The following is a 24,618-nucleotide window of genomic DNA, read 5'->3' as shown; positions in this document are numbered from 1 at the left end:
GCAGTGTCATAATAAAGGTTAGTTTTGACTTCTGGTTTTATATATATTAAACTCATTTCATCCACTCAAAATCAATCCATTCACTTATTCAACAAATATTTGCTAGTAGAAGAAATACAGCATAAAGAAATTCTTCCCTTATTGAGCTTACAGCCTATTGGGAGTATGCAGATAATAAAGAAGAAAATATTTTATTAAAAAAATTTTTAGATATAATTTATTGTCAAATTGGTTTCCATACAACACCCAGTGCTCATCCCAACAGGTGCCCTCCTCAATGCCCATCATCCACTTTCCCCTCTCCCCCACCCCCCATCAACCCTCGGTTTGTTCTCAGTATTTAAGAGTCCCTTACAGTTTGCCTCCTTCCCTCTCTGTAACTTTTTTTCGCCCTTCCCCTCCCCTCTGGTCTTCTATTAAGGTTCTCAGGATCCACATATAAGTGAAAACATATGATATCTGTCTTTCTCTGCCTGAATTATTTCACTTAGCATAACACTCTCCAGTTCCATCCATGTTGCTACAAATGGCCAGATTTCATTCTTTCTCAATGCCAAGTAGTATTCCATTGTATATATAAACCACATCTTCTTTATCCATTCGTCAGCTGATGGACATTTAGGCTCTTTCCATAATTTGGCTATTGTTGAAGGTGCTGCTATAAACATTGGGGTACAAGTGCCCCTATGCATCAGTACTCCTATATCCCTTGGGTAAATTCCTAGCAGTGCTACTGCTGGGTCATAGGGTAGATCTATTTTTAATTTTTTGAGGAACCTCCACACTGTTTTCCAGAGTGGCTGCACAAATTTGCATTCCCACCAACAGTGCAAGAGGGTTCCTGTTTCTCCACATCCTCTCCAGCATCTGTAGTCTCCTGATTTGTTCATTTTAGCCACTCTGACCGGTGTGAGGTAGTATCTCAGTGTGATTTTGATTTGTATTTCCCTGATGATGAGTGATGTTGAGCATCTTTTCATGTGCCTGTTGGCCATCTGGATGTCTTCTTTAGAAAAATGTCTGTCCTGTCTTCTGCCCATTTCTTCACTGGATTATTTGTTTTTTGGGTGTGGAGTTTGGTGAATTCTTTATAGGTTTTGGATACTAGCCCTTTATCTGATACGTCACTTGCAAATATCTTTTCCCATTCCATCGGTTGCCTTTTAGTTTTGCTGATTGTTTCCTTTGCAGTGCAGAAGCTTTTTATCTTGATGAGGTGCCAATAGTTCATTTTTGCTTTTAATTCCCTTGCCCTTGGAGATGTGTCAAGTAAGAAATTGCAGCAGCTGAGGTCAGAGGGGGTTTTTCCCTCTAGGGTTTTGATGGTTTCCTGTCTCACATTCAGGTTCTTCATCCATTTTGAGTTTATTTTTGTGAATGGTGTAAGAAATTGGTCTAGTTTCTTTCTTCTGCATGTTGCCTACTCGGAGTATGCAGATGATAAAGAAGAAAAAATTTTATTAAAAAAATTTTTTTTAATGTTTATTTACTTTTGAGAGAGAGACAGACAGACAGACAGAGGTGGGAGCACGGTAGGGGCAGAGAGAGAGGAAGTTGCAGAATCTCAAGTAGGCTCCAGGCTCTGAGCTGTCAGCACAGAGCCCGATGCGAGGCTCAGACTCAGGGACTGCGAGATCATGGCCTGGGCCAAAGTCGGACACTTAACCAACTGAGCCACCCAGGTGCCCCAAGAAGTAAATATTTTAATAATATGTCAGATGTTGATAGATACAACAGAGAAAATTAAAGCAAGTAAGAGGAAGGATATAAAGTGCTAAGGGGAAAATATACAGTGTTAAATGGAGTAACCTTTGAAAGTCTCACTGAGAAGGGGTCATTTGAGCTACAAACTGAAGGTTAAGTAGCCAAATAGTTACCTAGAGAAGAACCTTCCAGACTGTGAGAACAAGTGCAAAGGCCCTGGGGTAGGTATTCTGGCTGTCATATTTATATCAGTGAAAAACATGAGACTGGGTTGAGATGATCAAAGGACAAGAGTAGGAGGAACAAAAGGAGCCAGATCAAGTAAGGCCATGTTTATCACTGTCAAGGCTGAGTGAGATAGGAAGCCACTGGAGAGTTTGAGCACAAGGATTACATCATCTAACTTGTGTCATCAAAGGGACTCTGGCTGCTTTATTGAATCAGAGGACTGTTGAAGTGAACCAAGAGAGAGACAGTAGTTGACTGAACCAATATAGGGATGGTGAAGTGGTGGAAGGTGATTGGGTGCTGAATATATTTTGAAGGTAGAGCTGACTGTATTTGCCATTGGGTCACATGGTGGGGTAAGAGACAGAAAGAGTCCAGTATAATACTATAGTTAGGATCGATGTTTATGTCTCTTGAGCTTTGAATTTTCTAGGGCAATATCTCCTACTATACGGAGTGAATAAGTTGCTGAGGAAAAAGCAAGATTCAGCTAAGGATCTGGAACTTCTTTTTCTGAACCATCTGACCCTCCCTGTAAGCTAAGTGCCTGGTTTTTTTCCGTGTAGTCAGATAGCCATGTTTGGAAACTGGCCCATGCTTCCAGGGGACCACAGATTCCTAGGCTGAAGCAGCTGATCCTCATTTATCCAAGATTTTTTTAGTACTGTGAATTATCAATTCTTTTTTCCTGGTGGATTCTTTTGGCATGCAGTCTTCTCTGTCTCTCCATGTCATCTCCTGCCATGCTGTCTCTCTTGGTACTCTGCAGTCACACCAGATTCCGTTCTTCCAACAGAACAAATTATAGCCTGCCTTTTTCATGTATGGGTTTCCTCATCCCTTCTACATGCCCCCTCCAATAGATACTAACTAGAGTCTCCATAAAGGCAAGGACCATATTTATCTTGTTTATCATTATATCCCCAGTGTTTTATCACAATGCCAATATTTAACATTGGTATTCAGTATATGATTACTGAGTGAATGAATTTATCCTTTAATTCTTTGAAAAAAAAAAATTTAATGTTTATTTATTTTGAGAGAGAGAGTGAGTGCATGCATGAGGGGAAGAGTGGCAGAGACAGGGAGAGAGAGAATCCCAAGCAGGCTTCTCACTGGCAGTGCAGAGATCAATTTGGGGCTCCATCCCATGAACCAGGAGATCATAACCTCAGCTGAACTCAAGAGGTAAACGCTTAACTGACTGAGCCACCCAGGCACGCCATCCTTTAATTCTTAATACCTCTCGGTTCTGATTAATTTTTTTTTTAATTTAGCGACTTTGCTCTGCCCCTCTATCTCTTAATTATTCCCAGAGTCTTGATTATTTGCTTAGATGTCCTTGTTTGCTCTGAGAACTGATAGTTCTTTTCTTTGTTCTTTTTTAAAGTTTATTTATTTTGAGAGAGAGAGAGAACATGTGAGCAAGTAGGGAAGGGAAGAGAGGGGGAAAGAGAGAATCCAAAGCAGGCTCCATGTAGGGGGCTCAGTCTTGCAAACTGTGAGATCATGACCTGAGACGAAATCAAGTTGGACTCTTAACCGACTGAGCCACCCAGGCAGCCCTGAGAACTGGTATTTCTAAGGGGTTTCAGTTCACACTCACCTACCAAGCTTCTGTCCTCCTGCTTGTACAGATCCTTGTTCTTTATGTGTGTCCAGATTCAGATTTGTTTACCTTTTCCTGACTTGTTGCCTTCTCAGACACCTACCTGGTCGTCTTTAACAACATTGTTTTTTTCCTCTTGGACCAATTTCTCTCCTGTCACTTCTGAGTTTGCTGAGGAATGGTACAGAAGTGACTCCACATGCCCCAGAAATTCTTTTCTAATCCCTGTGACACTTAGACACTTCTGGGATATGGATGATTAGAACAGGGATTACATTTTAGATGAGAATGATTGCATACCTATGGGGAGTGATAGTGGGTCAGCTTTCATTTCCACTGCATCCTCCAAGGTAATGGGAAAGGCTGTCTAGTCCATCATCTTTCACACTTAGATCTAGCAAGTCATTCTATAGCTGACCTCAGTGGAAAATAACGTAATGTCTTTTCATTTCCAAGTAAGCCATCTTTATACAGTACCTCTTTTTAATTTGGATCGTCATGCCTAATTCTCAGTTCTTCACGTTAGATTTGATCATTTGCATGTAACCGATTCCTCCATTAATGCAGTCTGACATAGGTTCACAGGAATTTAACTGTAATTCCCTGAATGACTTTTTTTCCCCCCAATAATGTCACTTAGGGCAGTCTCAATTACACCAGTAAACTCAGCAGTAAATAACATTACTGTATTTCCTTTCCACATGTTTCAATCTTAACATGCAGGAAGCCTTGGCTCAAGCTTTTTGGATTGACATCAAGCGCATGGATGACCCAGAGTGTTACTTTAATTCTTTGCCAAAAGAGTTAGAAGTAAAAAGAGATCGGATGATACATTTACTTGAAAGTCTTGGCCTAAAACCCATAGTTCCTGATGGGGGATACTTCATCATTGCTGATGTGTCTTTGCTAGGTTTGTAAGGGTTTTTATTATTTCAAATATATGGAAACTTATGTGTGAAATTACATCAGAATTAGGGAGTAAAGATTGCTGTCAAAGCCATATCAGCATTTTGTCTATGGAAAAATGGCTTTTCGTTATGTCCGTGTTTTTGTTTTGTTTTGTTTTATATAATCATTTTGACTTTAGGTCCCTGACCTTAAATGCAACTGTTATTAACATGGTTACAGGTATTCCATTAAACATCAAATTTGCTATCATCTTGTTCTAGTGTGTAGTTTGAAATACAGGTACGTGAAATAATATACATACCCTGTGTTCCTTTGAGTAAAATTTTCGTTTCCTTTTTACTGAAGAAAAAGGTGGTTTCTAAAAGGTTGATGCTATTGGGGAATATTAAAATGCTATTTTAGAATTTACTGAAATGAAGTAAAGAAGAAAAATAATATTTATTGAGAGGCTACTACATGCCTAGCACTTCCACACACCCTTTTGAAGAAAGTGTTGTTAGCTCCATTTTTAAAGATGTGAACACTTAGAAAGCTTTAAGTAACTTGCTGAAGTCACATAGCTACATTCCACGTAGTTTTGACTCCAAAAAGCAATGGTTTTTATATTACCTGAAGCTGTTGTATGTAGTTCTGACATGCCATACAAATCTGAAATTAGAAGCATGGTAACATTTTGTATATAACTTATTTTCTTAAAAAAAAATTATGATGTTAATGATGGTACATTTAAAAGTTTAATTTATTCTGACAGAAATTATAGCCAAATTGTTTGTTTCAAGGTTATATTACAATGAAGTGATATTCTACTGAACTTGAAAAGCCTTTTATAGATACCAAATTTTATAAGGCTGGAAACTTGATTTTATAATGAAACGGTGATTATTATTTCTTCATTTGTTGTGAGAGAAGGAGAGACCATGGTGCCCAGAGGTTTTTGCTGTCCTTTTGCCTGAGAGCTGGATATGTTTGGCTCCCAAGCTCTGTTCTTATTTAAAACCCCTTAAGATGTCTTATACTCTGAGGTTTGGAAATCACTTTTCCTGTGTTATGTCCAAATGTACAGCTCATTTTGTGAAATGATAAAAAGAAATGGCACAGTTTTCATCACGTACAGTTTTGCTATTGAGTTGGAACTCCGTAAGATTTTCAACATGAATTATTTTTAAAGTAATTGATTAAGTACTTGATCTACTTCTAAAGAGCATTTAAGCTAACTCATATTAAAAAGTTTTCCATGTATAATATATAAGTAGAAATTTATGTAACGGAGAATCAGTGTCACACAAGACGAGGAGGAAGCAAATGTTTTAGTTGCCTAGGTTCAATATAGTGTTGTAATTAACATTAACTTGGGACTGAACTTAGTGGCTGCATGAGCAAATAGAAAATGAAATTAGTTGCCAGTTTCTTGGATAAAAGGACACTTAAATTTTTATATAAGGATAATTCTCCCCTGGAACCAAATTGTTCGAGATGGTAAATTCTGAAAGGAATTTATTGCATTGTAACATGAAACATCAAAAAGACAGTAATGCAACCTTTGTGTGGAACGTTGCCCTAAGCTCTTAAATAGTTTCCCATATTATCTTCAGTCAATCCACCTTGCTTGCAATACCAGTTTAGGTCTCAGATCTTGAGCTAGTGTGGTTGTAATGGAACAGAAAGGATTTTGGTTAGAAAACCATTTATGATGATGTGGGGAGAAAAAGATGTCACTTCCTTATAGTCCTTTTTCACCTGTGGGGGAAAAATATTAATGTCTATAAGACCTTCCTACATATGAGGACAAGTTCATTCTCTTGTACCCTTTTATCTACTCAGATTAATTTAAATGTGGACATTCTTCCAGGTATTAGATTTTGGTCCCACCATTTGCTAAAGACAAAAGCAAAATCCAACATTTTCATTTGATGGTAGCTTGAAAATAAAAATAGACCATAAGATTGATGCACATAGTAATTAACAACCTTTACAACTCATAACAATGGCTAACTGGTTAATATGATTTGAGTATTTATGATATAGTAGGTATTATGTTAAGAGCTTTACAAATATTCCAATCTCACAAAAGTCCAATGAGATTGGTACTATTATATCTCCATTAATAGATGAGAAAGATGAGAGAGAAGAGAGAGAGAGAGGGAATTAAGAAATTTACTGAATCTAATTAACTACTTAGTAGCAGAGCTGGGTTCTTAACCCAGAGATCCATTTCCTAACCAATGAATTTATCTTTTTTCTGCTGTATTAAGCAACTTTCCAGGTCAGTGAGCTTCACCCTAGAACTAAAGAGGGGACCATTTGATAAGAAGACAAGATGACAAATAGGGAGATGATTGCAGTTGTTCTAGTGAGATAATAAGGTCCACAACTGTGGAGAAGTGGGTTGCAATACCAATAACCAATTTTGATTTTAGTAGATTACTTAAATATGTTAATGTTATTATACTATGGTTCAAACTGCTATCTAAAGAAATATTTTGTTTAGTTATTTTGAGCATCTCTGACTTGAGTTTTCAAAAGCAGTAGATTCCAACATTCTTCTAACTATAAAATCTTTAGAATTGTATTTGTTCCCTTCTTTCCTTTTGAGCACCATGGCAATAAATTCAACTTTTCTAAGCTTCACAAGAATAAATGAGTACTACAACCGGTGTCGGTTACAGTTAGTTAATATCCTGCTTTTCTTCTTTCTTCTGCTGTAGGTAATCACTTCTTTCTCTGGGTTACCTTTGAATACTTGTTACATGGAATTTTGACAAAACTTATAATTAAAGTCTAACTTTAAGTTGTTATTGTTAGAGCCAAACCTGAAGTAAACACACACACACACACACACACACACACACACACATACACACACACGTACATATAACTTGAAATAGTAATTTAACTTCCTCATCTGTAAAGTGAAGATAGCTACCTCTCAAATAAATGACTCTTTTTTCATGCTTAACAAATAGTAAGTGCTCAATAAATGGTAATATATTGTTAGCATTATATGGAAATTTTACATTCTTAAAGCACAGAAGAAAATGGAAATAAAATCATTAAGTAAAAACATATTAAGACTTAAAAAAATAAAGATGAAGCTTTTTTCAATGTCAAGGTTTTTACACTGTTAATTTGAAGAGACCTAGTATTTAATGAATAAAATATAAGTAACTGCCTCAATTTGCTTTGAGCAATAAATTATAAAATATTATTGATTACAGTAACTGTCAATGTTATTTGCTTTGGGGCATTCAAAAAGATCTAAGAGTACAGATTAATAAAACAGACAATATTGCTGATACTGAATACCAGAAAATATCTTGCCCAGACCTTAAAGCAAGATTGGAGCAAGAGGTAAGAATGGAACACATATTTGAAGTTTTTCCAAAAAAAATGTTTTTAATGTTTAAAAAGCATAATATAGAAGAAAGAAGTAAACAGTCTATCTTGGAAGATCTACACAGATATTCTCCCTTTATAAATGATGAATAGCATTAAAGTATGCACTCAACAGATGCACTTTTCATTACTTATATGCTAGACACTGAGCTAGGAGTTGGAAATAATGATAGGTTGCAATACAGACACTTTATCCTTGTGGAGCTTACAATCTAATAATGAATGACTATTTGGAGATATAATTATTACTGATGAATACTCTATAAGTTTAGATGTTATTTCTTTAATAATGATCATAGAAGTTTGCATTATTTCTGTATGGAAAGACAGCACTCCTCTTTTCTCCCGTCTTCCTATCCCTCCCCAGTTCTAAGATCAATATGCACAAGCATGATTATCCATATATATCCATAAAGTTCTACCTTAGAGTATCACTAAAACTTATCTGTGAATTCCTCACTTCCCACCCCACCATGCAGTATGAGAGTCCAGTAAGTTCTCTGAAAATCTTCTGAGAACATTTTGAATCTTGATAGATATAGATGAAATACATGTTGGCCTCAGATATAATACATAGGCCGTCTAATCTTCATTGTTGTTTTAGATGCAGACCTCTCTGATATGAAGGACAGCAATGAACCTTATGACTATAAATTTGTGAAATGGATGACTAAAAATAAGGTAATGTTTATTTGCCTTTGAGATATTGTGATGTATTTTATGGTTAATTTATGAAGGAAACTTGCTGACATGTTTTGAACAATGTTAACTATAGTTTTGTTATATCATATTCCACTTATGGTTGTGTAGAGGATTTTTAAAACATTTTTCTTTTTGGAAGTTGTTGTGAATATTTAGAAGTATCTATTTGTTTTTAATGTTAATGTTTATCAGCCTAAAATTCATATTTGACATAGAAGTAGTTTTCCTATTTTATTTTTCTGTTTACTTTTCAGAAACTGTCAGCCATTCCAGTTTCCGCATTCTGTAACGCAGAGACCAAATTACAGTTTGAGAAGTTTGTGCGATTTTGCTTCATTAAAGTAAGTTCCCTGTTTTATTAAAAAACACATTTATGATGTTCTTCCTTCTGATTTATAAAGCACCTTTTTTTTCTATTGCTAGGAATGATGTGTTCATATGTAGTTTTTTAATTTTGGCTTGCTGCCATGAAATTAACTGCCTACAAGGACAAAACTCAACACTTGAGCATTGAGTTTACTGTCTTACATGATCAGACTCCTTACTGTGTGACAATGCAATGTCCAGCATGCAATAAAAAATTACTAGACATGTGAAGCCATAAGGAAATGTGACTCTTAATAAAAAATATTAAAAAAAAAAAGCAGTCAGTAGAAACAGATTGCAAGGTGACCCAGATATAGGAATTAGCAGACAAGGATTTTAAAGCAGATGTTATAAGTATGCTCAAGAAATTAAAAGAGGACACCTGGGTGTCAGTCGGTTAAGTATCTGACTCTTGATTTCAGCTCAGGTCATGATCTCCTCCCCTGTGAATGCGTGTGCTCTCTCTCGAAAATAATTAATTAATTAGTTAGCTAATTAATAATTTAATTAAAAAAAAGAAAATATGGTCATAATGAGTGAACAAATTAAGACTATAAAAAATCAAGTGGAAGTTTAACAACTTTAAATTGTAATTTCTGATATGAAAAATATATGGGGTTAACACAGAGAGGATTGAAGATGTCAGGAAAAAAATAACACACTTGAATTACAGATTCACAGAAACCATCCAGTCTGAAAAACAGAAGGAGCAATTATTTTTGAGAATCAGTGGAGCCTTAGGTCTATGAGACAGTATCAAGTGATAATATACATGTAATTGGAGTACCAAAAAGAATGTGGCGGAAAGAATATTTTTAGAAGTAATTTCCTTGTATTTGGTGAAAAGCAACTTAGAGATCTAAAAGCTCAGTGAATCACAAGGAGGATATAAAGAAAACCACACCTAGACACTTAAACTGCTAAAAACCAAGGGTAAGGTAAGATCTTGAAAAAAGCCAAAGAAAAACTATACCTCACATGCATATGAATTTAACAACTTCTCATCAGAAACAGTGGAGACCAGAATACAATGAAATGAAATCCTGAAACTGCTGAAATAAAAAATGTATTAGCCCAGAACTCTTTTATCCAGGAAAATAGCCTTTAAAACTAAAAATGAAGTGTACATTCCTAACCAGTAAAAGCCGATTGAATTCCTTACCATCAGACCTGTACTAAAAAAATACCTGAATATATGTATTGTTGCTATTTTTAAGGTGTTATTGCCACTGAAGACAGGCTTAATACATTCAAGAAACTCTTTTTACAAACACATTCGTCTATAAATCTAGTCAGAATGATGTAATCATTGTTTTCAATTTTAGAGACAATCTCTAGACAAACTATGGAAGACTTACTCAGAAGAGAATAAATTTTTTTTTTTCAACGTTTATTTATTTTTGGGACAGAGAGAGACAGAGCATGAACGGGGGAGGGGCAGAGAGAGAGGGAGACACAGAATCGGAAACAAGCTCCAGGCTCTGAGCCATCAGCCCAGAGCCTGACGCGGGGCTCGAACTCACGGACCGTGAGATCGTGACCTGGCTGAAGTCGGACGCCCAACCGACTGCGCCACCCAGGCGCCCCAGAAAGCACAGGCAGGTGAGGGGCAGAGAGAAAGGGACAGAAGATCCAAAGTGGGCGCTATGCTGACAGCAGAGGAGCCCCACCCACATAGGGCTAGAACTCATGAACCACGAGATATGACCTGAGCCAAAGTCAGGTGCTTAACCAACTGAGCCACACAGGAGCCCCTTACTCAGAAGAGAATAAAAATGTTAACAACCTAATGTCAACATTTAATTGACTGAAATGTAGAAGAAGGGTAAGGCCATTAATATTCTCATCTTACAGTGGATCTAGAAATAGAGGCATATTATTTGAAGTTATAAATAGAACTAAGAAAAGAGTAACAGAAGACTTCCTGTTTTAAAATCGTAAACACAGCCCTTCCCCATTCTCTGCTTGAAAGTTATTCAAAACAACTAGGAAAATGGAAAACAGATTCACAAATTCCCCAGTAAGTGAAGAAGAGTTGCCAAATCCAGTGATTTGGTAGAGGGAAGACACCTAGAAAGTCTCTTGTATCTACATCTTCAAATTATAGACAGCCAGCAAGCAACCTGCTCATCAGAAGAATAGGACAATAAGTGCACTGGCAGAGGGAGCTTCTCCAGACTCATGAAAGGCAGAACAGAAACATACAGCTGTATCATCTAGAACCTATGTGGGGCAGGGCAGAAAGGAGATTCTAGCTGGGTTATAGATTTTCTCATTCACTGCTGTCATTTTTGCTAAAAGCCTTATTGGGGAAATGTAGAGGAAGATATATTAAATTCCAGGTAGCGACTTAAATTAGCTGGGAGGAAAAAAAAGTATCCTCCTCCCTCTCCACTGAAGTCCACATCAGTCATATTAAACTTCACTGTGAGCCAGGGAGAATTTCTCCTGTCTTCTAGTGTGGCTCTGGTTCCTCACTTACACTGAGCTGCAGATACATCTTCAAATCACAGAGTCAGTAGGTAGCATATTCATTACCCAGAACAATAGGAACCGTAGGTGTGCTAGCAGTGGGAGCTCACAAAGGTAATTCAATCAAAAATGAGTAATGAAAAGGAGTCCACTATGAATCTATAAGAAAATACTATAAGGAAAAAAGGGGAAAGGTACAAGGAAAAACAAGCATCGGAAAGAGAATATTCAACCAGAAGAATGTTGCTGTAGAACAAATAAAAATCAGTAGCTCAAATCCAAAACCTTTAAATAGATAATATAAGAAGATGAAATGGCAGTTTGTCAGAGCTCAGGTACAAAATTGAAGGAGAAAAGGTAATTGTAGTGGCATAGGAAACAGCACAGAGAACACTCAATACTTCTGTAAGATTATTAAGGATTGGGGAAAGTGAACAAGTAAGAGTGGAAAGGATCAAAGATTTTTAAAATATTGGAAAAATTATGGATGTGGAAGACAAATGAAATGTGTTGAATCCCGTGGGAGGTGGAAATAAATGAAACCTGAAAAGCATTTTATGGCTTTATTTCGAGAATGCTTTCTATTTAAAAACAAAACAAAACAAAACAAAACAAAAACAGACAAATCTAATACTTGAAAGGGAATGCCTTGTCTCAGGCAAAATTGTCCCAGAACAATTAACACTGAGATACATTGGACTTAAAAGATAAAGAAACAATCCTTTGGCATCTAAACAAAAAGACCCACGCCTTCTTGGGGGCAGGTAAGAGGATCATTGTGGACACACCTCCTTTACATCAACACTCAATATTGGAAGAGAGGGGAGCACCACCAAGAAGTCTCTAGGGAAAGTTAATGTAACTAACCCAACCTCTTGGAAAGGCTAAAAATAAAAGGATGGCAAAACATGCCAAGAAAATGGAAATTGAAAGAAAGCAGGTTAAATTTAAGGCAAAATAAGCCGAAAAGCAGCACTTCCCAATGGTTATGGGTAAAATTCTCAGCAGCTATCACATATATGAAGGGATGTCCCACTTTACTCATATTACAAGAAATGAAAATTAAAACTGTGACAAAATTTTACTTTATTTATTAGATTGGAAACAAGCAAACAACTAAAAAGTTCCATGAGACAATTGTATAGATTGAGAGTGGGGGTATAATTTGTAAAATCTCTTAACAGTCAGTTTGAATATTTCCATCCAAATGTAAATCCACATACTTCTTAACCCAGAAATTCTACTTCTAGGATTTTTTTTTCCTGTGGATTTACCTGCACATTTTGAATGACTTGTGCTTGAGGATTTTCCATATTTGTAACTCCCTTCTTTGAAAAAAACTTGGCTCTCATCACATAATCACTTCTTTACTCAGTCCCTCTGTATGAGCCACCTGCCTTTCCAGCCACCACTGCTGACAAGCACCCTTTACCCTACTCAGGCTTTGACCTGAGGCTTTGTACCAGGCTGCCACTGTCACCTACTGCAGGGTCTCCTTCACCCCTCATGGGCTCTGACACCCCATGCCCATCTACCTTGGCAGATGCCTGCCTCATCCTGTCCAGGTTCCAGCACCCTGCACAGAGCCACCCCTGTGATCCAGATGCTGGTTTACCCCGCTTGGACTCTGACGCCCTGTTCCAGTCAACACTGCTGCTGCCATCATCACCACCTCATGCCACCCACATTGGCAACCCTCCTCACTCCACTCTGGCTGCAACATCCTGCACCAGGCCGCCTCCATATATGAACACCTGCTTCACTCAGCCCCACCTAATGGCTTTTGCACTAAATCATTCTGTAGAGAGGGAAGAAGAAATAAAAGAAGTAGTGAAAGCAGAAGAGAAAAACAGGAGACTTGATTTTCACTATTTTCAATTTAATTTTATACCAAATTCTGGTATTACCTATTCAAAAGGCAAATGAATTTTATTAGTAATTATAACTATGAAACATTGATGGGAGTGGGCAGAGTAGTGTGGAAGAATGAATTTTTCCCCAGAGCAGAGAATGATGAATTTTACCTGAAGTTGATAAATAAGGAAATAGAACCAAATGCATAATTCAGATCTTGGAGGTAACCGCTGGAACTAAAATGAGAAATTGCCATAAAAGGTTGTCTTGGAAGATGGTGGGTATAGTAGGAAGGAGTAGGGAGAGGAGGAGCAGATGAGTCTTACTCTGTGGAAGCTCTTCTGTACTCTCTGATTTGTTTCTGCAACTATATATTAATTTGATTGCTTTCCTTTTGTAGGTCTGCCTTTGCATTTTGAGTTTGAAAAATTCTCTTCACTTAGATCAGATATTCACTTAAATCTTCATTTAGTGCTATGATGTTTCATACTTTTTCTACTTTATCAAATCTGTCTTTATCTTAAAGTGAACAAATCATTAGAGTACTATCCAAAACTTAATGAATGGTGGCTGTAATTTGCTTAACTGGCCTATTTTCAATTCGGCAAATGCCAGCTAGTGGTAGTACCGTTCGCCGTGTGTCAGAAAGAAACATCTTCATGTTTGTAAATGTCATTATAGCAGAAGACAGACTTTGCAGATTTTAGTGCTTTTAGTTAACTAGTCTTTTCAGTAAACTTTTCTGAGCAGCAAGGAAAAATAATTTTTTTCGGGAATCTTAGTGTTGGATAAATAGATATCAATAAATACACAGATTTCTCAAATGAAGAGGATTTCTCCCATATGAATTCCTTTCCTAAAGACATTCCAATACCTCAACTGGAGATTGACTATCAGTCCTATAATCTCCCATGCTTATAAATGGACATCGTGAGGGGTGTCATGTCATGTTCAGAAGGGCGTGAGGTGAGAAGCAAGGAAGCAAAAATAATAAATATCAATCCCATCAGCACATCCTTGAGTCTTGCTGCTGGCGTCAGTGTCATTTATGAGTCTGGGTCTCTGGCACTGCCAGTTGCTTGTGCTACGAAAATGGTTATAAATCGTGAGAGGGTCCACACTGGTAGACATGGTTTGGGCTGGGATCAGGTTAAACCGTTTTCAATCTGATTTGCATTTATACAGTTTGGTGATGCTTTTTGGCCCCATGGCACTTAATTCTGTACATTTTTCAGTGTCAGGATAGTAGCAATGAACTGGCAGCCACTATCACAAAGCAGTATGACGTAGTGACTGGTGTCACACTTCTCCAGCTCCTCTAATATTGAATTCTTAGGAGGTTCATACACTTTTCCAGCCAGGCAGTAATGGGATATAACATTATAAATAATTGGCTTGTTTGATTTGCTGGTGGGCTGTTTAAAGAACTTGGAATCTGTGTACCACACAGTCAAGCAAGGGAAGATGCTACAAATGCCATTTCCCAGTTTCTGTCTGTGCTCCTCCCAGAGTTAAGGCTTAATACAGGAAAGGCTTCCAATGACTCATCTCCTGGGAAGACATGATCCCAGAATGAATGCTCTGGGGTTTGGCGCCGCAGAGGCCAAGGACAGCCTGGAGCCCAACTAGGCCTGGCTCAAGTTGTCCGGGATTGAGGAGCACTTGGTTTCCAAATCACTACATGACTCTTCTGATCCATTAACTTTGGCATATTTTTTATATTTAAATATTTAATTCATCTTGAATTTATTTGATATGTAATGATGATTATTTCATTAATTTACAGAAAGACAGTACACTGGATGCTGCTGAAGAAATCATTAAGGGATGGAATAGACAGAAGTCTTGATATGTGCAGACTGTTTCTACTAGATGACCGAATATGTAATTATTATTTAGTGCTGCCATCTGCTGGATATTGAAAAACAAATATTTCAGTACAAATGAAATTTGAAGAAAATTTTCCAAATGTTAACCCTACTGGGTTGTTTTGTTTGTTTTGTTTTTCAGTTGAAATGTATGGAAACACCTTCCATAACCATTTTATGAGAAGGAGTATAGCATTTGGCTTAAGAATTGTGAGAAGCTGGTTGGTGTTTAACCTCTCATTGCTTCAGTTTCCTCATCATAAAAGGGGAATAAAATATAGCACCTACTTTAGGATGCCTGGCTGGCTCGGTTGGTAGAGCATGCAACTCTTGATCTGGGGTCATGAGTTTGAGCCCCACGTTGGGCATGGAGCCTGTGCCAAAAAAACCCCAAAACAACAGCACTTATTTTAGATGAAGTTTGTGAGGATAAAATAGATTGATATATGTAAAGCCTCAATAAACACTCAACTAATGTTAGCCGGTTTCATGACTCCACCTTGTATAAAAACTCTTAGCCAGTTATACCCCCTCAACTCCATGTCCTTGCTTTATCTACCCACACGTAGTTCTCTCCCTTTCATTTACCAGTGGCTTTGAACTTTGCTCCCAATTTTGCTTCTCTGTCACAAATACTGCCATCATCTGGAGTAGCTTCAAGGTTCACAGGGATTGCCTAGGCCTTCAGCACTTTGACCTACTCACCTTTAGTGATGTTCACCTTCACTCCACACTCCAGCCACTTACCCTCTTGGGCACACCCTGAACCTTTCATCATTTAAAGCTGTGCCACCTTTGAGATAATAAGTTAGTCATCTCACACTGTAACCACCTATCCTAATAGTATTCTCTCTGTGTGTCTCATCTGCTCTTAAAATACCACTTTTTAAAACTCACTATAATTTTAAATCCACTATTTCTCAAAAAGAAAAAAAGGGTTTATGGCACTCTTATAGCAGAATCACAATCAATCTACGAGAATAGATTTCTCATCTTCACTCTAGACCTGCTGAAAATAATTTCAGGATCTGGCCTTTCCAAGCTGATTTTTATACCCGCTGGATTTTGATAATCATTGCTGTAGTCCACGGAGCCTTTTATTCCTATTGGTTGGTCCCCTTATATCTTCCTCACCCAGTTTAGATTTCATCATCTGTCACTTCAGCCAAGATACTTTTGCTGCCTTAAATAACTTGCCCATTGTTCTATCTCACCTATCCGGTCAAAAAACAAAAACAAAACCACCCTAAAACTCCACCTTGGGATTGAAGTTCCATGCTTACACCTGGGTTGCTGAGCACTGCTGTAGCAAAATGAACAATTATGCACACAGCAACAACCATGAATGCACATCATTGACCTTAACTAGATTTTATCCTTCCATGATACCTTAATGAGCTTTTTCTACCTTTTACCACAGTAGCAATTCCTAATAGTCTCCCATTCTCCACAATAAAAATATCCAACCTCCTTTCTCTTCACACCTCAAAGCCGAACACTACCAGCGCACTGAAATCACAGCTAATAACCTCATCTCCCACTTCTGTGAAAAACAAAACAAAACAACATGTAAAAGCAGAAACTAACAGACGAGCACTCCTAACTGGGATCCTACCAAAAGGTCCATGACCTATCTGCATCAGCATTCATCCTTAATTCATTTCATCCAGGAGAGGTGAGGCAGATTGGGGAGGGTTGGTAGGAAGGCAAAACCAGGTCCAGTCATGCAGAAGGAAACCTAGGGCCTCAGGAGCCAACTACTGCATAGCAATATGAATCCCATGTGTAATTTTTAGCCTGTCCACTCTTGTAGGCTTGATACAGTTTCATTAGGGTTTAAATCTGCTCTTTGCAGACCTGGGCTTGTCCAGTGCTGATCCTACCATCTGTGCTCTGCATCCCATTTCTTCTCGCATTCTCACTTGGTTCTGTCCATTCTCTTGTATATTCAGCCTCTACTGGCTCCCTTCCTCAGCAGTGAGACATGTCCAAATTTCTCTCCTATTAGAAAACTCCTTGGGGCGCCTGGGTGGCTCAGTCAGTTGGGCGTCGACTTTGGCTCAGGTCATGAAATCACGGTGTGTGGGTTCGAGCCCCGTGTCAGGCTCTGTGCTGACAGCTCAGAACCTGGAGCCTGCTTCAGATTCTGTGTCTCCCTCTCTCTCTGCCCCTCCCCCGTTCATGCTCTGTCTCTGTCTCAAAAATAAATAAATAAACATTAAAAAAAATTTTTTTTTTAAAAAGAAAACTCCCTGATGCTATCTACTACCCTATTACCTCTTCCACTTCAGGGCAAAATTTCTTCCTTCCATCTTTCCTTCCTCCCTCTTCCCTTCCTTCCTTTTTTGTTCCTTTAACAAATACTCATTGAAAAAAACCCACCAAATCAAATATAAGAGTTCATTGAACTCATGCTATGTACCAGACACTATTATAGGCACTTACACTGAACACATAAACAAAAATCCCTGCCTTCCAGGGCTTTCCTTCTGGCGAGGGGTGTGAGAATAATTCATAAACATAATGAAATATATTGAATGTTAAACTTTTTTATGTTATTAAGTTTTTTGTTTTAATTTCAGTATAGTTAACACACAAGCTATATTAGTTTCAGGTATACAAAACACTGATTCAACAATTTTATACATTACTCAGTGCTCATGATGATAAGTGTACTCTTTAATCCCTATTTCACCCATCCTCCCACTGACCTCCCCTCTGGTAACCATCAGTTTGTTCTCTATAGTTAAGAGTCTCTTAATTGGTTTGTCTCCCTTTTTCTTTCCTTTTGTTCATTTGTTCTGTTTCTTAAATTTCATATATGATGAAATCATATGGTATTTGTTTTTGACTTATTTCGCTTAGCATTATATTCTCTAGCTCCATCCATGTTGCAAATGGCAAGATTTCATTCTTTTTTATGGCTGAATAACACTCCATTGTATGTATATACCACATCTTTATCCACTCATCAATTGATGGATACTTGGGCTGCTTTCATAATTTGGCTATTGTAAATAATGCTGCAATAATTATATATCTGTTTGAATTAGTGTTTTTGTATTCTTTGGGTAAACACCCAGTAGTGTGATTTCTGGATTGTGGGGTAGTTCTGTTTTTAATTTTTTTGAGGAATCTCCATACTGTTTTCCACAGTGGCTGCACCAGTTTGCATTCCCACCAACAATGCACAGTTTCCTTTTGTTCCACATCCTCACCAACACTTGTTTCTTGTGTTTTACTTTAGCCATTCTAACAGATGTGAGGTGATATCTCAAATGTGGTTTTGATTTGCATTTCTCTGATAATGAGTGATGTTGAGCATCTTTTCATGTCTGTTGGCTATCTGTATGTCTTCTTTAGAAAAATGGCTGTATGTTTTCTGCCCATTTTTTAACTGGATTATCTGATTTTTGGATATTGAGTTTTATTTTAGACAAGTGCATGAGCGGGGGAAGGGCAGAGGCAGAGGAAGAGAGAGAGAATCTTAAGCAGGCTCCACACACAGCGTGGAGCCCAATGCCAGGCTTGATCACACAACCCTGTGATCATGACCTGAGCCAAAACCAAGAGTTGGACGCTTAACCAACCGAGTGACCCAGGCACCCCTGGGTGTTCAGTTTTATAAGTTCTTGATATATTTTAGATTCTAACTCTTACTAGATATGTCATTTGCAAACATCTCCCATTCAGGAGGTTCTTTTAGTTAGGTTGATCGTTTCCTTTGCTGTGCAGAACCTATTTTGATGTAATCTCAGTAGTTTATTTTTGCTTTTATCTCCCTTGTCTCAGGAGACCTATCTAGAAAAATGTTGCTATGGTCACTGTCAGAGAAATTACTCTCCGTGCTCTCTTCTAGGATTTTTTATGGTTTCAAGTCTCACATTTAGGTTATTTAATCCATCGTGAGTTTATTTTTGTGTATGGTATAAGTAAGTGGTCCAGTTTCATTCTTTTGCATATAGCTGTCCAGTTTTCCCAGCACCATTTGTTGAAGAAACTGTCTTTTTCCCATAGCATATTCTTGCCTTTTTTGTTGAAGATTAATTGGCCATATAATCATAGGTTTGTTTCTTGGCTTTCTATCCTGTTCCACTGATGCGTGTGTCTATTTTTGTGCCAGTACCATACTGTTTTGATTACTATAGTTCTGTAGTATAACTTGAAATCTGAAATTGCAATACCTCCAGCTTTGTTTTCCTATTTCAAGATTGTTTTGGCTTTTGAGGGTCTCTTGTGGTTCCATACAAATTTTAGGATTATTTGTTCCAGTACTGTGAAAAATGCTGTTGGTATTTTGATAGGGATTGCATTAAATCTGTAGATTGCCTTAGGTAGTATGGACATTTTAATGATATTTGTTCTTTCAATCCATTAGCATGGTATACCTTTCCGTTTGTTTGTGTCATCTTCAGTTTTTTTCATCAGTGTTTTGTAGTTTTCAGAGTAGAGGTCTTTTTCCTCCTTGTTTAAGTTTATTGCTAGATTTTTTTATCCTTTTTGGTGCAATTGCAAATGGGGTTGCTTTCTTAATTTCTCTTTCTGTTGTTTTATTATTAGTATAGAAATGCAGTGGATTTCTGTACATTGATTTTGTATCTTGTGATCTTACCGAATGTTAAACTTATATATGGAAATTGTTTGAAGAAAAGAGAAGCAGAGCAAGATAGAGGAGAATGAGAGTGTTATGAAGCAAATTGAGGTGTTAAACACTTAGCCAGGTAGGTCTCATGGAGGGAACATGGAGACAGACTTAGAGGAGGGGAGGGAGGGAACCTTGTGGAGATCTTGGGAAAGAATACTCTAGCCAGAAGGAATAGCCAGTACAAAGGCACTTTGACAGGAAGGTGTACTCAGCATGTTTGATGAGTACCAAGAGTCTGGTATGGCTGGATGTAATAAGCGAGGGACAAAGTAGCAAGTGTGAGGTCAGCGAAGTAACATAGTGTAAGGATAATGGTTTAATCCAGAGAATCAGGGTTCTATCTATACTTAATTTTTAACATGATAAAATAATGTGTACTGCAGCACTGTGAGACATAAGTGAAATTAGAAAACCTTATTTGTCTAATCCTAACCTGTGTAAATACCTATGTTTTCTTTGGAAACTTCTGAAGCATCTTTTTCAATGTTGTCTTTCTGAGCCACTTTTACTTTACTTCCCATCTGGGATTTAGGTGTTCTGCATCTTCAGAGCTACTTCCCTTCCTCTTCCCTTTTCTGACTGAAGGTAAACTGGATATTTCAGCTTTTTCCCATTTTTTTTCTTTTCCTTTGAGAGTGGCTTTTAGGGTTTAGTAATCTGTACTTCAGAGCCCTCAGATGTGGTCCTGGATCTTCTCATTTTACAGATGCTCCCCTTGCTTGTGCCCATTGGCTCTTTTTGATCTGGATATTGTCTTCCTTCTTCATTCTGCCTTCTGCTTTTTCTTTTTTCTGTAACTTCTGTTCTTCTGTAACAATGCTATGATTAGTTTTTATTTCACTTCAACGACATCTACATGCATTTTAATGTTAAATAATGTGCCAACCACTATAAGGACATGAATGAGCTTATTTTTTTATCGTCTCAGGAAATAAACCAGGTTTTCTTGGTGCTTCCTCTGGTAGGTTGTTCAGAAACTGAAATAACATCAGTAAAAAAAAAAAAAAGTTGGTTACTATATAAAACACTTCAAATTTTCCTTGCTTTTCTTTATAAGTTCTGGATCTACCTCAATATTTTGCTGCTTGTTCTTTTGTTTCAAATTCCACAAAGGCAGATCCCTTTGGATTTCCAGTAGACTTATAATGTGGTAGACTTCTATAAAAAGACATGGCCACATTTTCCAGATACTCTTTCAATCCAGCTGTGATTTTGGGAAGTAACTCCTATATGTTTAACTTCTAAGTAAGAATTGCTTACATATTTACTTGGAATGTTAAAAAAAAAAAAAAAAAAAAAAAAAAAAAAAAAAAAGAGTCCTCTTTCTTCCCTGAGCAACTGGAAGGATTGAGGTCAAGAAGGTTCCGGAGGAACAGATTTGGGGGAAGGTCAGGAGGTCAGTTGTGAACACATTGACTTTGAGATGCTTATTCCACTTTCAGATGGAGATGTTGGGTAAGCAGCTGGAGAGTCTGCTTGGAGTTTAGGGAAGAGGCTGGACATACACACATCTGAGAGGCTGTGGCATATTGATGGCATTTAGACTTGAGAGTGGAGAGGATCACCAAGTATGTCAGTATTAGCAACAAGAAGAAGACTGATAACTTAGCTCACGAGTTTTACAAAATTTTACTGCAGAGTGGAATAACTTCTGAAAGTTTTTTTCATTTGATGACTCCACTGTGACACACCCACACCACCTACCTTCAGCCCTCTGCAATCTGGATTCCATACCCAATACTCTGGTAAGTTCTCTAAAGATCTCCATTCATGTTCTAGATTTGAAGGAAACATCTTAGTCCCATCTGGCTTTAGCTCTTAGTATTTACCACTGCAGACCACTCTGGCCTTCTTAACTCCTATCCTTTCTTGCTCCTGCAACATTGCACATCCATGAATAGCCTCCCACCTCCCTAGCTGCTCCTTCTCAGTCTTCTTTACCTGTTCCTTAAATACTGATATTTGACTTTCTCACTAACTTCATTTACTCTTTATGTGCTGGTGATGCCCAAATTGGTATCTCCAACCTAGTCCTTTCTGTTGAATTTCAGACCCATATACCCAACACCCCATTTGTCATCTTGTGTGGATTTTTCACAGGCAAACCGTATACCCAGTCTGGTCTCCTCACCAATCCAGTTGCTCAAGTCAGCAAAAAAAGAAATCATTCTTAACTTTTCTCTTCACATCCCACTTCCTCTATGTATTATCCTAAATATCTCTTAAATCCATCACCTCTCTGCCCCCAACTGCCACCCCTCTAGTACAGGCCAATGTTATCTCAAGTAGATTACCAGTCAATTTCCTAACAGTTCTCCCTGACTTGCCCTTGGCAATCCATTATCCTTGTAGACCAAATGAGCTCTCTAAAATGCAAATGTGATCATGTCACATATATTAGGTAAGCATATGCATGTTACAAGTTACAGAAATTCTAGCCCATATGGGTTTAAATCAAATAAAAAGGAATTTTCTGTCTTAGCTGAACATTTTAGGAGTAGTCTAGTTTCAGTTACAGCTTGATCCAGGACACAGATTATAATCTGTTACCAAGCTCTATCTTGCAATTCTGTCCTCTCTGAGTCAGCTTTATATTCAGGTTGCCACGTCCTGTGATAGCAAGTTGACTGTAGCAGTTTCTAAGTATCATATGGTCACATTAGCCAATCCAGCAAAAAAAAAAAAAGGGGGGGGCTATTTTTTCTGAAACTCCAGCATTGGTCATACTGTGTCATATTTGTCCACCCCTGAGCTACATGCTGTGCCAAGAGGATTGGACGTCCTAAATACTCAGGCCAATCCAAGGTCAATTCAACACAAACTACATTGGTTGACACAAGGGACAGAATGAAGAAGAGGGGAAATGAATGAGCAACCATCTTAAGTGACTAAGAACTCTTTAATCACTCTGCACTTTTTAAAAAAATTTTTAAATGTTTATTTTTTGAAAGAGAGAAAGGGAGAGGGAGACACAGAATCCGAAGCAGGCTCCAGGCTCTGAGCTGTCAGCACAGGCCTGATGGCAGGGCTCAAACTCACAGACCACAAGATCATGACCTGAGCCAAAGTCGGACACTTAACCGAATGAGCCACCCAGGTGCCCGCACCCTTCATCACTCTTAACATAAGGGCTACTGTCCTCATCAGGGCCCTGCAATGCCCTGCATGATAATGGTCTCTTTCACCTCCCTAGCCTCATCTTTCCTGGTCATTTTTTCCAACTCACAGGTCTGGTAATGCTGAACTCTTTTCAATTTCTCCTTCTTCTCTTTTCTCCTTATCCTCCATGTCTTCCTCCTCCTTTTTCTTCTCCTCCACCTCCTCCTCCTCCTGCTGCTTCTGCTGCTGCTTCTGCTTCTGCTTCTTTTACCTTAGAGAGCGAGTGAGTGGGGGAGAGGAGCAGAGGGGGAGAGGGAGAAACTTAAGCAGGCTCCAGACTCAGTGCAGAGCCTGAAGCAGGGCTTGATCCCATGGTCCAGGGATCATGACCTGAGCTGAAATCAAGTCAGATGTTCAATCAACTGAGCCACCCAGGCGCCCCTCATTTTGATTTCTAAATGAGTTTTTTTTCTCTCTGATCATGAGAGGTTTTTTGTTTTTTTTTTAATGAGTTTTTTAGGCATACGTCATTTCCTGATGTTCATACTTAATTTAGGTGGTATAATGCTTAATTTTATGTGCCAACTTGGCTGGGCCATGGTTCCCAGATAGGTGATCAAACATTATTCTGGATGTTTCTATAAGGGTGGTTTTAAATGAGATTAACATTTAAATCAGTGGACCTTGAGTAAAGCAAATTGCCCTCCATGATATGGGTGGACTTTATCCAATCAGTTGTAGGCCTGAGAACAAAAGACTGACCTCCCCTGAGCAAGAGGGAATTCTGCCAGCAGACAGACTTCAGACCTGAACTGCAACATCATCTGTGTGGGTCTCCAGCCTGCAGACCCACCCTGCAGATTTTGGATTTGCCAGCATCCATAATCATGTGTGCCAATTAAAAAATAATAATAAATCTCTGTGTATATACACATGTCCGTTGGTTCTGTTTCTCTGGAGAATTCTGACTAACCCAGGTGGATTAGCAAAAATAAGAAAAGTTGTCTATGAATTCCCAAAGTTAGGTGAGAAGTCATTCAGTGATATCATACCATAGGATAGTAAGAGATGTGGACTTTGCACAGTGAGCAATGATGAATTTCAGCAGATTTTTATGGAAGAGAGGGAGGGAATGTGGAAAACATTATGGTTTGGCTAACCAAAAGCCAATTATATTCTTATCCTTTGACCACTTCTATATAGAGACTAAAAAGCCAAAATTTCCCATTTCTCAGCTTCTCTTACAACTAATCAAAACTACCTGAGAAGAGCTTCCCTTTGTGGAAAAAGATAAAGGCAAAGTCATCCTTAGACTTTTTGTCTTTTCTGTGCTCTTCACCCTTCCACCTTCTTCCTGCCTTGAATGTAGAAGTAAGGTCTGGAGGCAACACCGCCATATTGCATTCATGCAGCAACTGGCATGAAAGTGAAGGTCTATGTGATCAGAAGGCTCCTGCTCCTGCAGGAAAAGATGATGAAGGCCTGAAGGATTAAGTATGAGAGAAAGGCAAATAATCACAAATCTTTGTCAAATTTGTGAATTTTTCCCCTCATTCTTATGATGAAAACAATTATATAACTACATAATTACCAAATATTTAAACCAAAAATTATTCCCAAATAAAGCAAGGCGTCTCCTCAGTCTCAGTTGGATAAACCCACGGGTGAAACAAAACAAAACAAAAACCTCAACCATGTTCTTGAGCCATGAGAATTTCATTTTATTGCTGCTCTGAGAATACATCTAATTACTCAATCATGCCAATTAA

General features: G+C 38.0%; 1 protein-coding gene across 6 annotated transcripts in view; it reads left to right on the top strand.

Moving 5' to 3' along the window:
- The window catches only part of KYAT3 (kynurenine aminotransferase 3), an 80,854-nt gene extending 57,099 nt beyond the window's left edge, over positions 1–23,755 (top strand). For 4 of the 6 annotated variants that reach the window (XR_006221668.1, XR_006221670.1, XR_006221669.1 and 1 more), the window contains exons 11-16: positions 4,265–4,451; positions 8,448–8,524; positions 8,800–8,886; positions 15,024–15,121; positions 21,193–21,495; positions 23,585–23,755. Coding sequence is in view for 2 of the 6 variants with exons in the window: in XM_042997788.1 (XP_042853722.1) it covers positions 4,265–4,451; positions 8,448–8,524; positions 8,800–8,886; positions 15,024–15,086 (414 nt within the window). In the remaining 4 variants the exon portion in view is untranslated. Of the gene's footprint in view, positions 1–4,264; positions 4,452–8,447; positions 8,525–8,799; positions 8,887–15,023; positions 15,586–21,192; positions 22,719–23,584 lie in introns of those variants that run through there. The other 2 variants (XM_042997788.1, XM_042997787.1) reach the window with 2 other exon arrangements.
- The last annotated feature ends 863 nt before the right edge of the window (positions 23,756–24,618 follow it).

The sequence above is a fragment of the Panthera tigris genome, chromosome C1 (assembly GCF_018350195.1).
Source record: "Panthera tigris isolate Pti1 chromosome C1, P.tigris_Pti1_mat1.1, whole genome shotgun sequence".
Lineage (NCBI taxonomy): Eukaryota > Metazoa > Chordata > Mammalia > Carnivora > Felidae > Panthera > Panthera tigris.
This window is presented reverse-complemented; position numbering and strand designations above follow the sequence as displayed.